Genomic DNA, 17,006 nt, shown 5'->3' with positions numbered 1-17,006 from the left:
AACCTAAATTGGAACGATCACATAGATAATATTGTGGGTAGAGCAAACCAAAGACTGCGATTCATTGGCAGAACACTTAGAAGGTGCAACAGGTCTACTAAAGAGACTGCTTACATCGCGCTTGTCCGCCCTATTCTGGAGTATTGCTGTGCGGTGTGGGATCCGCATCAGGTGGGACTGACGGATAATATCGAAAAAGTACAAAGAAGGGCAGCTCGTTTTGTAATATCGCGAAATAGGGGAGATAGGATCACAGACATGATACGTGAATTGGAGTGGCAATCATTAAAACAAAGGCGGTTTTCGTTGCAACTGCATCTTCTCATGAAATTTCAATCACCAGTTTTCTCCGATTGCGAAAACATTCTGTTGGCACCCATCTACACAGGGAGAAATGATCATCACAATAAAATAAGAGAAATTTATATGCTCGTTTTTCCCGCGTGCCGTTCGAGAGTGGAACGGTAGAGAGACAGCTTGAAGGTGGTTCATTGAACCCTCGACCAGGCACTTTATTGTGAATAGCAGAGTAATCACGTAGATGTTGATGTAGATGTCGACTGAGGGAACTCTGACAGCACAACAGCATCTCACAAAAACATCATGTGTCCTTATATAATCCCTCTGTATCGCGGTGCCATTTTTGAACGGGACAGTATCTATCCACACATGATACGTGTCTGTACAAACTATCTGCATGATTTTGAGGTACTCCTTAGACCAGCGAGATACCCAGGTCTGTCCCCGATAGGACATGTGTTGGACCAGCTCGGACGTCAACTTGGTTCCAGTACTATTACCCAGGAAATCAAGGACCAATTACAACAGCTGTCGGCCAGCTTACCTCAGGAGACGATACTATGGATTTATGCAATTGTCCCTTAGCGAACCAGTGCTTGCATCTAGATCAGAGGGGTGCAACGTCATACTGATAAATCGACTTACACTGCCAAGTTTCTCATAAATTTGACTCGATTTTTTAATCACCCGTGACATTTTAATTAGGTTCCTCCTCCCATTTTGGATGCTTTACTTTTTTATCAGCCTGTTTACGTAGATATAGGTTTACATATGATGGTGCACAAGTGGCAGCGTAGGGTGTTTTTTGTGGTAAGGGTCCGCAGCTCGTGATCTCGCGATCGCGTTCTCGCTTCCCGAGCACGGGGTCCCGGGTTCGATTACCGGCGGGGTCAGGGATTTTCACCTGCCTCGAGATGACTGGGTGTTTGTGTTGTCCTCATCATTTCATCATCATTCGTGAAAGTGCCGCCTGTATATAAGAAGGGTAGAAGGACGGATCCTCAAACTTACAGACCAGTATCCTTAACATCGGTTTGTTGCAGGATTCTCGAACATATTCTCAGTTCGAATATAATGAATATCCTTGAGACAGAGAAGTTGCTGAACATGCGTCAGCACGGCTTTAGAAAGCATAGCTCCTGCGAAACGCAACTCGCCCCTTTTTCACACTATATCTTGCGAACCATGGATGAAGGGTATCAGACGGATGCCATATTCCTTGACTTCCGGAACGCGTTTGACTCGGTGCCCCACTGCAGACTCCTATCTAAGGTACGAGCATATGGGATTGGTTCCCAAATATGTGAGTAGCTCGAAGACTTCTTAAGTAATAGAACCCAGTACGTTGTCCTCGATGGTGAGTGTTCATCGGAGGTGAGGGTATCATCTGGAGTGCCCCAGGGAAGTGTGGTAGGTCCGCTGTTGTTTTCTATCTACATAAATGATCTCTTGGGTAGGGTGGATAGCAATGTGCGGCTGTTTGCAGATGGTGCTGTGGTGTACGGGAAGGTGTCGTCGTTGAATGACTGTAGGAGGATACAAGATGACTTGGACGGGATTTGTGATTGGTGTAAAGAAAGGCAGCTAACTCTTAATATAGATAAATATAAATTAATGCAGATGAATAGGAAAAAGAATCGCGTGATGTTTGAATCCTCCATTAGTAGTGTAGCGCTTGACACAGTCACGTCGATTAAATATTTGGGCGTAACATTGCAGAGCGATATGAAGTGGGACAAGCATGTAATGGCAGTTGTGGGGAAGGCAGATAGTCGTCTTCGGTTCATTGGTAGAATTTTGGGAAGATGTGGTTCATCTGTAAAGGAGACCGCTTATAAAACACTAATACGACCTATTCTTGAGTACTGCTCGATCGTTTGGGATCCCTATCAGGTCGGATTGACAGTAGACATAGAAGCAATTCATAGGCGGGCTGCTAGATTTGTTACTGGTAGGTTTGATCATCACGCGAGTGTTACGGAAATGCTTGAGGAACTCGGGTGGGAGTCTCTGGAGGAAAGGAGGCGTTCTTTTCGTGAATCGCTACTGAGGAAATTTAGAGAACCAGCATTTGAGGCTGACTGCAGTACAATTTTACTGCCGCCAACTTATATTTCGCGGAAAGACCACAAAGATAAGAGAGATTGGGGCTCGTACAGAGGCATATAGGCAGTCATTTTTCCCTCGTACTATTTGGGAGTGAAACAGGGAGAGAAGATGCTAGTTGTGGTACGGGGTACCCTCCGCCACGCACCGTATGGTGGATTGCGGAGTATGTATGTAGATGTAGATGTAGAAGTGCCGAGATTAGACTGAGCAAAAGTTGGGAATTTGTACGGGCGCTGATAACCGCACATTTGAGCGCCCGGCAAACCAAACATCATAATCATCTTTGTGGAGGGAGGGGCGATTGAAAGACATTGAAGAGATTAAATAAACAGCGAATGGCAAAATTCTTCATTTGTTGAAGTTCCACTTGTGACAGAAGGCGCTAAAGCATGTGAATACTTATTGGGAGGCGTGTTGTGGCGGGTCTGACCTGTAGCAGTTGTGATGGAACTTGTTGTAGGAGCCGAGCGCGGGCAGGGCGCCGGTGCCGATGCTGTAGGCGAAGAAGATCTGCGTGGCCCCGTCTATCCAGGGCCCCGGCGACGCCAGCTCCTCCCACCGCGGCGTCACGTAGTACAGCAGGCCGTCGGCAGCGCCTCGCAGCGTCACTGCACGCACCACCAGCACCGCCAGAACCGCGTACGGGAACAGCGCCGTGAACCAGATCACCTGCCACAGCGTAAACTCTACATACATTCCGTACTCTCTGCAACACGGCCTGTATGCATTGTTATATTTTACCGGTCACCTCACCTCCTTATTACGAGGGGCATTCAATAAGTAATGCAACACCTTTTGTTCTCGAACAATTTCGGTTGAAAAAATGCGGAATTTGTTGTGGGATACTGCGGATAATTCCTGCTTTAGCGCCTTAGTTTCATGAAGTTCCGGTAGGTGCCGGCACTATACATAGCCCTCAAAATGGCGTGTGTAACAGATGTGCGTTCCAAGCAGAGAGTTGTCATTGAGTGTGTTTTGGCGGAAAGCCAGAGCATTGCAGATGTACATAGGTGCTTGCAGAATGTCTACGGAGACCCCACAGTGAACAAAAGCACGTTGAGTCGTTGAGCACACCTGTCCGATCTACCGCGTGTCAGATGTTGAAACGTGCGGACATTCTCATTCGAGGTGACCGCCGGATCACTATTAAACACCTCGCTGCTCAACTGGACGTCTCTGTTGGTACTGCTGCTGACACACTTCTCCACCAGTTGGGATACTAAAAGGTGTCTCCCGTTGGGTTCCTCACCGGCTTACAGAAGATCATAAACAGCAGCGAAAGACCGTCTGTACGGAATTGCTTACGTGTTACTAGACTGACCGTGATAGTTTTTTCTTGTCGAAATTTCATCACACGCGATGAAACATGGGTTCATGACTTGGAACCAGAAGCAAAGCTGCAATCCATGGCCTGGCGCCACTCCACCTGTCTTCGAAGAAAACGTCCAAAGCAACACCGTCAGCCGGTAAAGTCACGGCGACGGTCTTCTGGGACGCTGAAGGGGTTATTTTGTTCGATGTCCTCCCTCATGGTGCAACGATCAGCCCTGAAGTGTATTGTGTTACCCTTAGAAAACTGAAGAAATGACTTCAGCGTATTCGTCACCACTAAAATGCAAACGAGGTTCTCACTCTCCACGGCAATGAAAGGCCTCAGCGAAGTCAACCGAGAGGAGCTCACAAAACTTCACTGGACTGTCCTTCCTCAACCACCCCACAGCCTGGATCTCGCACTTTTCGACGTTCATCTGTTTGGCCCAATGAAGAATGCACTCAATGGGAAGCAGTACGTGGATGATGGGGAGGCCGGCCGGTGTGGCCGAGCGGTTCTAGGCGCTACAGTCTGGAACCGCGCGACCGCTACGGTCGCAGGTTCGAATCCTGCCTCGGGCATGGATGTGTGTGATGTCCTTAGGTTAGTTAGGTTTAAGTAGTTCTGAGTTGTAGGGGAGTGATGACACCTACATCTACATGACTACTCTGCAATTCACATTTAAGTGCTTGGCAGAGGGTTCATCGAACCACAATTATACTATCTCTCTACCATTCCACTCCCGAACAGCGCGCGGGAAAAACGAACACCTAAACCTTTCTGTTCGAGCTCTGATTTCTCTTATTTTATTTTGATGATCATTCCTACCTATGTAGGTTGGGCTCAACAAAATATTTCGCATTCGGAAGAGAAAGTTGGTGACTGAAATTTCGTAAATAGATCTCGCCGCGACGAAAAACGTCTTTGCTTTAATGACTTCCATCCCAACTCTCGTATCATATCTGCCACACCGCGCAGCAATTTTAACAGAGGACGAACGAGTGTAGTGTAAGCTGTCTCTTTAGTGGACTTGTTGCATCTTCTAAGTGTCCTGCAAATGAAACGCAACCTTTGGCTCGCCTTCCTCACAATATTATTTATGTGGTCTTTCCAACTGAAGTTGTTCGTAATTTTAACACCCAGGTAGTTAGCTGAATTGACAACCTTGAGAATTGTACTATTTATCGAGTAATCGAATTCCAACGGATTTCTTTTGGAACTCATGTGGATCACCTCACACTTTTCGTTATTTAGCGTCAACTGCCACCTGCCACCTGCGACCATACAGTTATCTTTTCTAAATCGCTTTGCAACTGATACTGGTCTTCGGATGACCTTACTAGACGGTAAATTACAACATCATCTGCGAACAACCTAAGAGAACTGCTCAGATTGTCACACAGGTCATTTATATAGATCAGGAACAGCAGAGGCCCCAGGACGCTTCCCTGGGGAACACCTGATATCACTTCAGTTTTACTTGATTATTTGCCGTCTATTACTACGAACTGCGACCTTCCTGACAAGAAATCACAAATCCAGTCGCACAACTGAGATGATACCCCATAGGCCCGCAGCTTGATTAGAAGTCGCTTGTGAGGAACGGTGTCAAACGCTTTCCGGAAATCTAGAAATACGGAATCAACTTGAGATCCCCTGTCGATAGCGGCCATTACTTCGTGCGAATAAAGAGCTAGCTGCGTTGCACAAGAACGATGTTTTCTGAAACCATGCTGATTACGTATCAATAGATCGTTCCCTTCGAGGTGATTCATAATGTTTGAATACAGAATATGCTCCAAAACCCTACTGCAAACTGACGTCAATGATATAGGTCTGTAGTTCGATGGATTATTCCTACTACCATTCTTAAACACTGGTGCGACCTGCGCAATTTTCCAATCTCAGAAGTTAAGTCCCATAGTGCTCAGAGCCATTTGAACCATTTGATCATGGGGAGGTTATTGATGCAGCAAGAAGTTGGATCCGAGTTCGAGCAGCAGAGTAGAACCATGCGGGCATGTAGGCCCTCCCAGTAAGATGTCGTAAGGTCGTTGCATTTATCGGAGATTATGTGAAAAATTGGTTTTTGTAGCCAAAAGAGTGGGAAATAATATGGTGTATTGGAATGCTGAATAAAGCCAACCTGCTTTCAGAAAAAAAGTGTTGCAATTCTTATTGAACGCCCATTGTATTCTACCAGTCATCTCCATATTACGTAAGTGGTACCTCTGACGCTTCTAGAACGACGTTTTGTGGTGGGCTTCAGTACAAAGACCGGTTTAATGCAACTATCAACACTCATCTCTTCTGTGCAAGCATTTTCATCTTTGAATAACTACTGAAACATATATCCATTTGAATCTGCTTATAGTCGTCAGCCGCGCGGAGTGGCCGTGCGGTCTGGGGCACCTTGTCACGGATTACGCGGCCCCTCCTGCCGAAGGTTCGAATGCTCCCTCGGGCGTGGGTGCGTGTGTTGTTCTAGCATAAGTTAGTTTAAGTAGCGTGTAACTCTAGGGTCCATTGACCTTAGCAGTTTAGTGCCATAAGAATGCACACATATTTGAACATTTTATAGTAGTCAAGCCTTCACCTCTCCCTAAAATTTCTCCCCTCCCCCTCTCCATTGCACACAGACACACATACACTTCCTTCCATTATCCATTTGCAGTCTGACGATTCCTTGACGCCTCTGGCTGTAGCCTATCAACCCTCCAATTTAGTCAAATTGTGCCACAAATTTCTTTTTCCCCCAGTTTGATTCACTACCTCTTCATTAATTATTCGATCCGTCCAGGTACTCTTCAGCATTCTTCTGGAGCACCACACTTCCAAAACTTGTCTCTATTCTTGTCTTAACAGTTTATCGTCTACGTTTCACTTCCGTACAAGGCTACACGCTACACAAATGCCTTCAGGAAAGACTTCCTATCATTTAAATCCATGTTCGATGTTAACATATTTCTCTTCATCAGAAACGCTTTTCTAACCATTGCCAGTCTACATTTTATATCCTCTCTACTTCGCCATTGAAAGGTCTCTGTTGGATTCCTTTCATGTTTGATTTCTTAAATCTGTTGTCATTTACGGCATAAATTCCTCTTCTAAATTTACTGTGGCGTTTCTGACTATCTGGGAGGAGACTGAGTAGTGGAACGCGTTACTTTTACACATAAACAAGAACGATCTGTCATACTACTACAGTTTATATGTAATTCATGTCACACAGTCTCATACGGAACCTACATCAGCTTTCTTTTATATACTGTATATGATAAGATACTGTCATCCCCCTTCCCTTCCGTGTGAGAGGATGAATGAGCAAATGTATTTCTAGTTGCATGCTTGAGGGTAGCAGACAAGCCTGTCTGTTAGAGAACAGTAGGACCAACGTCGGAACAGGTAGCTACGCTTTCTAAAAGCAAAGAGGTTTCTATCCTTAGTATGGTCCTGTCCGTTCGTTGTCATGTTGGTATAGGAAGCTGCCCCTCTGGCCACATCCGTTTGTATTTGTGAGCCACCCCTCAGGAAGGGACCAGTCAGTCTGTCCGCGGCGAGCGTCTGAAGTGGTAAGATCTCCGGCTAAGCGCGTGTCTGCTAAGTCCGCAGGACAATGGATTTCTTAAGTTCAGCCTAACTGAAAATTTAATCACCTTTATTTCAGGTTTAGCTCTAAAATATCTAATGTTATCTTAAATTGCAACGCAGTGTAATTCGCGTGTGAAGTAGTTCAGAATATCTTCCGGTAGTTGCTTTGTCACTACTTTGTGAGTAAAGTGGAACCACGTGTTGATCAGTAACTCTAACTAAGATCATGAATCTTAAATGCGAATGCTCGTGTGATTATAACGTCTCGTCTTGACAATATTTTTCAATATAGCAACTTTTCTTTATGTTCAACCCACGTGGGGCGTACTTTGTGAGACCAGTACCACGTGCTTATACCATTGTTTGACCCATCAGGTTAATAGTAAGACGATAGTAACCAGTTCGAGGTTTTTCTTTTGTAAATTGCTTTTCGATCTAATTTGTTTTAATTATCAAAATTATTGTGGAGTTACACTCTTTGTGTAAACCAAGTTGACCACGTGAAGCATGTGGTGTATTCATCGAAGTAGCCCTCAGCTATTCTTTTCGGGAAGATTTCACACAGAGTTAGTATGAATGTAGTATACCAGTGTGTGGTAATTACATGACGGACAGGATTGTGCTACGAACGTAACGTCTTTGGGTGAAAATTGTATCGGTTGGTTGTGGTTAATTTCCTCTTGCATATGTTTCAACATTCTCTGTGTGTTATTTTATGAATGCAGTGTTGTATGTAGTCTCCCAATCTTGGCTCCCTATTTGATGTGTTCCGTAAGATTAGAAACTCATATTTTCACAGTCCTAAATAAGGCACCAGCTTAGTTATGACTCACGTTTAATATGCTGAAATTTCAATGATCAATGGTAAAATAAATTTCCAAGTACACACTGATTTATTTCTTTTTATTTAAATTCTCTTTTTATATATATATATATATTACTGGTTGTCGTATGACTATTAAAAGATTATGATTAATGTTAGTCTGGTTGGTAATTCGGTAAGCTAGACTGGATACCTGGTGAAACAGTTGCTCAGTAATGCAAGGTTAACTTCCCCAGACGGCTCACAGCTTTTAACCCGCTTTTATTGGCTATCAGCACCGCTTACACCACAAATTAAAGTAACAACGTTACACCATTGCAGGCCTGTTATCGAAAGTACGAGCATATGGAATAAGTTCATAGATATGTGAGTGGCCCTAAGACTTATTAAGTAATAGAATCCAGTATGTTGTCCTCGACGTGAGTGTTCATCAGAAACAAAGGTATCGTCAGGGACGCCCCAGGGAAGTGTGATAGATCCACTGTTGTTCTCTGTATACATAAATGATTTGGCGGACGGGGTGGGCAGCAGTCTGCGGTTGTTTGCTGATGATGCTGTGGTACACGATAATGTGGCGAATTTGAAGGTCTGTAGGAAGATACAAGACGACTTTGACAGAGTTCCTAGGTGGTAGTTGGTGTGATGAACGGCAATTAGCTCTAAATGTGGGATAATGTCAGTTAATGTGGATTAGTATGAAAAACAAACCTGTAATTTTCGGATGCAGTATTAGCAGTGTCCTGCTTGACACAGTCACGTCGTTTAAATGTCTGGGAGTAACGTTACAAAGCGATATGAGGTGGAACGGGCGTGTGAGAACTGTGGTAGGGAAGGCGAATGGTTGACTTAGGGTTATTGGGAGAATTTTTAACAAAAGTGGTTCACTTGTAAATGACCGCATTTAGGACGCTGGTGCGACCTATTCTTGAGTACTGCTCGAGTGTTTGGGATCCGTAACAGGTCGGATTGAAGAAAGACATCGAAGCAATTCAGAAACGTGCTGTTAGATTTGTTACCCGTAGGTTCGAACAACACGTAAGTTTTACGGAGATGATTAGGGAACTTAAATAGGAATTCCTGGAGGCAAGGCAATGCTCTTTTCGAGGAACACTACGGCGAAAATTTAGAGAGCCGCATTTGAAGCTGACTGCCGAATGATTCTACTGCCGTCAACATATATTGCCAATAAGGACCGCGAAGATAAAATACGGAACATTAAGACTCATACGGAGACGTATAAGCAGTCGTTTTTCCCTCGATTTATTTGCGAGTGGATCAGGAAAGGAAAAGACTAGTAGTTGTACTGGGTACCCTCCGCCACGCACCGTGCGGTGACTTGCGGAGTGTCTATTTAGGTGTAGATCATCGGTTATTTTCATGCCGTAATAGCAAAACTCGTCGAATACTTTTAGTATGTGATTTTCTAGAGTGCTTCTTTCTGCATCTCCCGATCGAATTTCACTACTGTCCATTGTCCGTGTTCTACTTACGTCGACGTACATCTTGTAACATCTTTTAAAGACATTACCCATTCCTTTCAACTGTTCTTTCAAGTCCTTTGCTGTCTCTGAAATAATTATACTGTCACCGCCAAACTACAAAGGTTTCCTTTTTTCTACTTAACTTTGAACAGTTTTCCAAATTTCTCGTCTCACTCCCTTCTCGACTACCGCTTCCGTTTCATGTGTTTCGACTCTTATAATTACAATCTGGTTTCTTATAAGTCGTATGTAAAGTTTTGTTCCCTGTATTTTCTTCCTGCTACCTATGACATACAGAGCATAATAGCTGAAAAGGAGCGTACGTAATAACCTGACATGGTAAGTGGAAAAAATATAACACTTTTCTAGCATTCAATGAAGATGGTAACAGAATGTTACAACTGTATTAAATTCCTCTAAATGATGTTACAATATCTTTAGGTAATAGACTATAATGTATCCATTAGGTACAGATTGACTAATACACTTTGGGCCATAAACACTGTAACACAACGAAAGCAGTATCCAGCAAACGTCAAATTGTCATATACACTCCTGAAAATGGAAAAAAGAACACATTGACACCGGTGTGTCAGACCCACCATACTTGCTCCGGACACTGCGAGAGGGCTGTACAAGCAATGATCACACGCACGGCACAGCGGACACACCAGGAACCGCGGTGTTGGCCGTCGAATGGCGCTAGCTGCGCAGCATTTGTGCACCGCCGCCGTCAGTGTCAGCCAGTTTGCCGTGGCATGCGGAGCTCCATCGCAGTCTTTAACACTGGTAGCATGCCGCGACAGCGTGGACGTGAACCGTATGTGCAGTTGACGGACTTTGAGCGAGGGCGTATAGTGGGCATGCGGGAGGCCGGGTGGACGTACCGCCGAATTGCTCAACACGTGGGGCGTGATGTCTCCACAGTACATCGATGGTGTCGCCAGTGGTCGGCGGAAGGTGCACGTGCCCGTCGACCTGGGACCGGACCGCAGCGACGCACGGATGCACACCAAGACCGTAGAATCCTACGCAGTGCCGTAGGGGACCGCACCGCCACTTCCCAGCAAATTAGGGACACTGTTGCTCCTGGGGTATCGGCGAGGACCATTCGCAACCGTCTCCATGAAGCTGGGCTACGGTCCCGCACACCGTTAGGCCGTCTTCCGCTCACGCCCCAACATCGTGCAGCCCGCCTCCAGTGATGTCGCGACAGGCGTGAATGGAGGGACGAATGGAGACGTGTCGTCTTCAGCGATGAGAGTCGCTTCTGCCTTGGTGCCAATGATGGTCGTATGCGTGTTTGGCGCCGTGCAGGTGAGCGCCACAATCAGGACTGCATACGACCGAGGCACACAGGGCCAACACCCGGCATCATGGTGTGGGGAGCGATCTCCTACACTGGCCGTACACCACTGGTGATCGTCGAGGGGACACTGAATAGTGCACGGTACATCCAAACCGTCATCGAACCCATCGTTCTACCATTCCTAGACCGGCAAGGGAACTTGCTGTTCCAACGGGACAATGCACGTCCGCATGTATCCCGTGCCACCCAACGTGCTCTAGAAGGTGTAAGGCAACTACCCTGGCCAGCAAGATCTCCGGATCTGTCCCCCATTGAGCATGTTTGGGACTGGATGAAGCGTCGTCTCACGCGGTCTGCACGTCCAGCACGAACGCTGGTCCAACTGAGGCGCCAGGTGGAAATGGCATGGCAAGCCGTTCCACAGGACTACATCCAGCATCTCTACGATCGTCTCCATGGGAGAATAGCAGCCTGCATTGCGGCGAAAGGTGGATATACACTGTACTAGTGCCGACATTGTGCATGCTCTGTTGCCTGTGTCTATGTGCCTGTGGTTCTGTCAGTGTGATCATGTGATGTATCTGACCCCAGGAATGTGTCAATAAAGTTTCCCCTTCCTGGGACAATGAATTCACGGTGTTCTTATTTCAATTTCCAGGAGTGTAGTATACTAGATGCTTGCATAAGCAAATGATTAGCATTTCAGTCCAACCGCATAAAGTAGTTTGAGGTAACGCAATTACACTTGTATGTAAGAAAAGTTTACGCAGTAGGTTTCGCAATTAAAAATCGCATTTAAATGTTGGCTATTTGTGAGAAGATCGTACAGCGTCTCGTGAAAATTGGAAATTTGTGGTAAGGTCTTATGGGACCAAACTGCTAAGGTCATCGGTCCGTAAGCTTACACACTACTTAATCTAATTCAAACTAACTTACGCTATGGACAACACACACCCATGCCCGTGGGAGGACTCGAACCTCCGACGGGGGGAGCCACACGGACCGTGACAGGGCGCCTCCTAGGCCGCGCGGCTACCCCGCGAGGCCAGCGTCTCATGTAAGAAGGAGACTCGACAGTTGCTGGATTGCGGAATATCAAGACTGCAGTTTATTTTTCCGCGATACTACTGTTTGCATTGGTTGGTGTCCCATGAATGTCTCGCAAATAAGCAGTCAGTGGGTTCAGGACGGTCACACGCAACGACGTGCGGACTCTCAGTGGCGCCATGCAACTAGCGCACAAGAGGAAAGCTATATTTTTCACTCAACCGTGAAACATTGTACAGCTACGTCGCGAACATTGACTCAGGAAATGAGATGGTTGTTAGAGCAAGACAAGTATCCACACAGACAGTGAGGTGACGTCCGGAACACCATAGACTGTAGGCACTGCGAATATTGTTGCAGTTTCTCTTCATGTCAGCAGCGAGATGCGCACTGACTGTAGTGGGCGCAATTACAACACGTGATATAGGAGTTGTACCAAGGCGTCTTTCCAGACGAGCTCCAGTTCTGCATACAGCTTCACAATCGATATAAGTGTGTGTGGAAGTCTGAGGAGAGCAAACGTTGCCAAATTGCATTTGTCATCATTATAAGGGCCCGCCAGTTGGAGTGATCCTATTAGATGCACAACGCGATCGTCTTTCTTCACATAGCGGGTAATCTGAACAGCAGACGTTACATTTCTGAAGTGGTAAGATCCATAGCTAAACCCTTTTGTAGAGATTTCTGTAACATAGCTTTCAACAAGATCTCACAAGACCACAAGTCCTCACGTACCTCGATGCAGAGGATGTTTGGCTGTTGCCCTGGCCAGAATGTTCTTCAGAGTTCTCACCTACTGAAAACATCTCATCACAGGTCATAGAGAAAGTGGCATGTCACCACTGGCCACCACTATGATTGATGAACTGAGGTTTAGACTTGAAGCGGCATGTAATGACGTATCCGTACGTGTCATCCAAGTGCAGTTCGATTTCATGCCTGGCCGGTTTAAAGCAATTATTGTTGCCAGTGTGTTCTAAATTTGGCACAACATATCTCCAAAGAACCTTCAAATTTAATAGTGTACTCATCCTACTATACTGCACACACACAATAAGTAAAATTTTGCTTTTGCTATCCTTCTTGATGGTGCAATTTTAATGGCCCACTGTATACACTATCTGGTCAAAATCATCTGGACACTTATAAGTGAACGTTAACGTGTAGTGCGTCCACCTTCGCTTTTATGACGGCTTGAACCGCGCTGGGGACACTTTCGGTGAGATGACTGAATGTCTACGGAGGAATGGTAGCTCATGGATTCTCAAGCGCCTATACCAGAGAAGTTAGTGATGTTGGACGCTGATGTCTGGACCGAAGTCGCGTTGTAATTCATCCCAAAAGCTTTCCGTTGGGTTCAGGACGAGACTCTGGATAGGCCAGTCCACCTCAAGAATGTTGTTGTTCACAAACCATTGCCTCAAGATGCTGCTTTACTGCAATGCGTATTATGGACTGTGGTGCTGGTCCTGGCGGAGGTTCGAGTCCTCCCTCGGGCATGGGTGCGTGTGTTTGTCCTTAGGATAATTTAGGTTAAGTAGTGTGTAAGCTTAGGGACTGATGACCTTAGGAGTTAAGTCCTATAAGATTTCACACAATTATTATTATTATTTTTTTTTTTTCAGTGCGTATTGCCAAGCTGATACACATTTGTGACTTAACTGCTAAGGTCATCAGCCCCTAAGCTTACACACTACTTAACCTAAATTATCCTAATGACAAACACACACACTCATTCCCGGGGGAGGACTCGATCCTCCGCCGGAACCAGCCGCACAGTCCATGACTGCAGCACCTGAGACCGCTCGGCTAATCCCGGGCGGCTACAAAAACCACTCCCATACTGGAACACTACCTGAACCATACTTCACTGCTGGTACTACACATCATGGCAGGTAACGTTCTCCAGGCGTTCATCAATCCCAAATCCTTCCATCGGATTGCAATGGTTTTCATTGTGATTGATCATTAGCTCCCAGTCAATCATTGTCAGTGGCGACGTTCTTTACATCGCCTCAAGTGTCACTTAAGAATGACTACACAAATGTGTGCTTATGAGGACCTATTCGACCATGGCACCCCTTTCTTTTTAGCTCAATAAGCACGTTACTATTCTAGTCATGCTCACGAGTGATAACTTCCACTGATTTCATGCAACTTTTACAAACACCCTCCTTAATGCTCAACGGTCACTATACGTCAGTACAAGAGAATACCTGATGCTGTTTGAACAAGATCCATTCAATGAGCAAACCATCTTGGCTGGTCAAGGAGTAATGTCTTCCATAGCAGAAAACAAAAGAGAAAGATGGATTAAACTTATGGAGGAAACAGATCTTTCAATTAGCAGCAAGAAGGCCTGGAAACTGCTAAGAAAACTAAATAACGATCCAACCAAACATGCCAATAACGTTAACATCACTCCAAATGAAATTGTTACACAGATTCTTGAGAATGCTAAACCAAGATCTCCTATCCAAAAATCGGACTTCAAATTAGATTTTAAGGAACAATTTCAGAATAATAACCTGACTAGACCATTCAACATAGGTGAATTAGAAAAAAGCCATTCACAAATGCAAAAATGGCAAGGCAGCAGGATTAGATGACATTTGTGCAGAGCAAATTAAACATTTTGGCACTGCAGCCAAAGACTGGCTCTTAAACCTGTATAACCACTATCAGGCTTTTTTCAAGATCCCGAAATTATGGCGCAAGGCACGCATGATTGCGATACTGAAACCTGGAAAGTCACCAACGGATCCGAAGAACTGCAGGCCAATATCTCTCCTTTACCATCTCTATAAGATCCCAGAGAGAATGATTCTTCAGTGTTTAACTGCGGTAGTTGATCCACTTCTTATTTCGCAGCAAGCTGGCTTTAGACCAGGCAAGAATTGCATCTCACAAATCCTTTATCTTTCTCAGTTCATAGAAGATGGCTTTGAGCAGAGAAAGATAACAGGTGTAGCTTTTGTTGACACCGTAAACCACAGACTGTTACTGCACAAAATCCACAACCTGACTAACGACTACGCGCTGACGAGGATAATTACAACACTCCTACAGAATCGTCGTTTTTTCGTGGACTTCCAAGGAAAACACAGCCGATGGAGAACCCAAAAGAACGGTCTCCCCGAAGGAAGTGTACTGTCACCTATTTTATTTACTGTGCACACTAACGATCAACCACAGCCTCAAGGATGCAAAAGTTTCATATATGCTGATGACCTTGCTCTTGCTGCCCAGGGCAATCGGTTTGAAGATGTCTACAACAGCTTGGTACTTACTATGAAAAGATTCTACTCGCACCCAATCCTAAGAAAACGCAAGTGTGTTCATTCCATCTGAAATATAAACAAGCAGACAGGAAGCTTGAAATATTCTGGAATGGAGTTGCACTAGAATATTGTTCCCACCCCAGGTATTTGGGTGTCACTCTCGACCGTACACTGGCCTACAAGGAACACTGTCTGAAGCTGAAGCAGAAAGTATCCTCCAGAAACTGCCTTCTTCGGAAACTGGCGGGATCGAACTGCGGTACACATCCACAAACAATAAGAACAACAGCTCTTGCCTTATGCTATTCTGCAGAAGAGTATGCTAGCCCAGTGTGGTACAATTCAGTACATGCAAAGCAGGTTGATGTAGCCTTAAATGACAGCTGTAGGATTGTTACAGGCTGCCTAAGGCCGACCCCCATGGACAAAGTTCAACGTCTCGCTGGGATTGCTCCATGTGACATCAGAAGAGAGGTTGCCGCTAACATCGAGAGGCATAAATCAAATACAGTGACTTCACATCCACTCTTTGGACATCAACCTGCCAAGCCAAGACTGAAGTCCTGGAAGAGTTTCCTAACAACTTCACAGCCCTTAGATGGATCAGCTGCGGCTACCCGACTCACCAAGTGGAAAGAAAGATGCCAACACCTGTAAAACTGGATGACACCACAAGAATCCCTGCCACCTGGACACACAAAGAAGTGGGCCATCTGGAAGTCCTTGAACAGACTACGGACCGAAGTCGCAAGATCGAGGGACAATCTTCTTAAATGGAACTTCCAACTGCCAAATGCCAACACAACACTGTGCGAATGTGGTAAATTGCAGACAACCTGGCATCTCTTCAAATGTAACTCATGCCCAACCAGCTGTAGTATGAAGGACTTAACATCTGAAGTACCCAATGCTATCAAATTTGCCATCTTCACAGCTCTTAGAAGGATCAGCTGCGGCTACCCGACTCACCAAGTGGAAAGAAAGATGCCAACACCTGTAAAACTGGATGACACCACAAGAATCCCTGCCACCTGGACACACAGAAAAGTGGATCATCTGGACGTCCTTGAACAGACTATGGACCGAAGTCGCAAGATCGAGGGACAATCTCCTTAAATGGAACTTCCAACTGCCAAATGCCAACACAACACTTGCGAATGTGGTGAATTGCAGACAATCCGGAATGTCTTCAAATGTAACTCATGCCCAACCAGCTGTAGCATGAAGGACTTAACATCTGAAGCACCCAATGCTATCAAAGTTGCCCAATTCTGGGTGAATACTGTATAGTTTTCCTTGTATGTATTGTATATGTGTTCATTTTAGTGTTCCTCTGACACGAATAAAGGAAGAGAGTACAAGATCTTGATTCAGATTCAGCTCTTCCTTCGCCTTTCCACTTCATAATCATAACAGCAACTATCGATTTGGGTGATTTTAAAGTAATTGAAATGTCTTTGATTGATTTGTTGCTCAGATGACATTCAATAACTGGTCTCTATTCGAAGTCATTGAGCTCTCTTGGCCGGTCGCGGTGGCCGTGCGGTTCTAGGCGATTCAGTCCGGAACCTCGCGGCTGCTGCGGTCGCAGGTTCGAATCCTGCCTCGGGCATGGATGTGTGTTATGTCCTTAGCTTAGTTAGGTTTAAGTAGTTCTAAGTTCTAGGGGACTGATGACCTCAGATGTTAAGTCCCATAGTGCTCAGAACCGTTTGAACCATTTTTTTGTTTTTTTTTTTTTTTGTTTTAGCTG

The 17,006-nt window shown here is 45.3% G+C and overlaps 1 protein-coding gene across 1 annotated transcript in view; it reads right to left on the bottom strand.

Moving 5' to 3' along the window:
* Positions 1–17,006, bottom strand: part of LOC124607368 (sodium- and chloride-dependent GABA transporter 1-like) — a 168,898-nt gene that overhangs the window by 63,567 nt on the left and 88,325 nt on the right. Inside the window, exon 7 of the mRNA XM_047139682.1 lies at positions 2,840–3,078. Within this exon, the coding sequence (XP_046995638.1) occupies positions 2,840–3,078 (239 nt within the window). The remainder of the gene's footprint in view (positions 1–2,839; positions 3,079–17,006) is intronic.

Source organism: Schistocerca americana, chromosome 3, assembly GCF_021461395.2.
Source record: "Schistocerca americana isolate TAMUIC-IGC-003095 chromosome 3, iqSchAmer2.1, whole genome shotgun sequence".
In the NCBI taxonomy this organism is placed as follows: Eukaryota; Metazoa; Arthropoda; class Insecta; order Orthoptera; family Acrididae; genus Schistocerca; species Schistocerca americana.
This window is presented reverse-complemented; position numbering and strand designations above follow the sequence as displayed.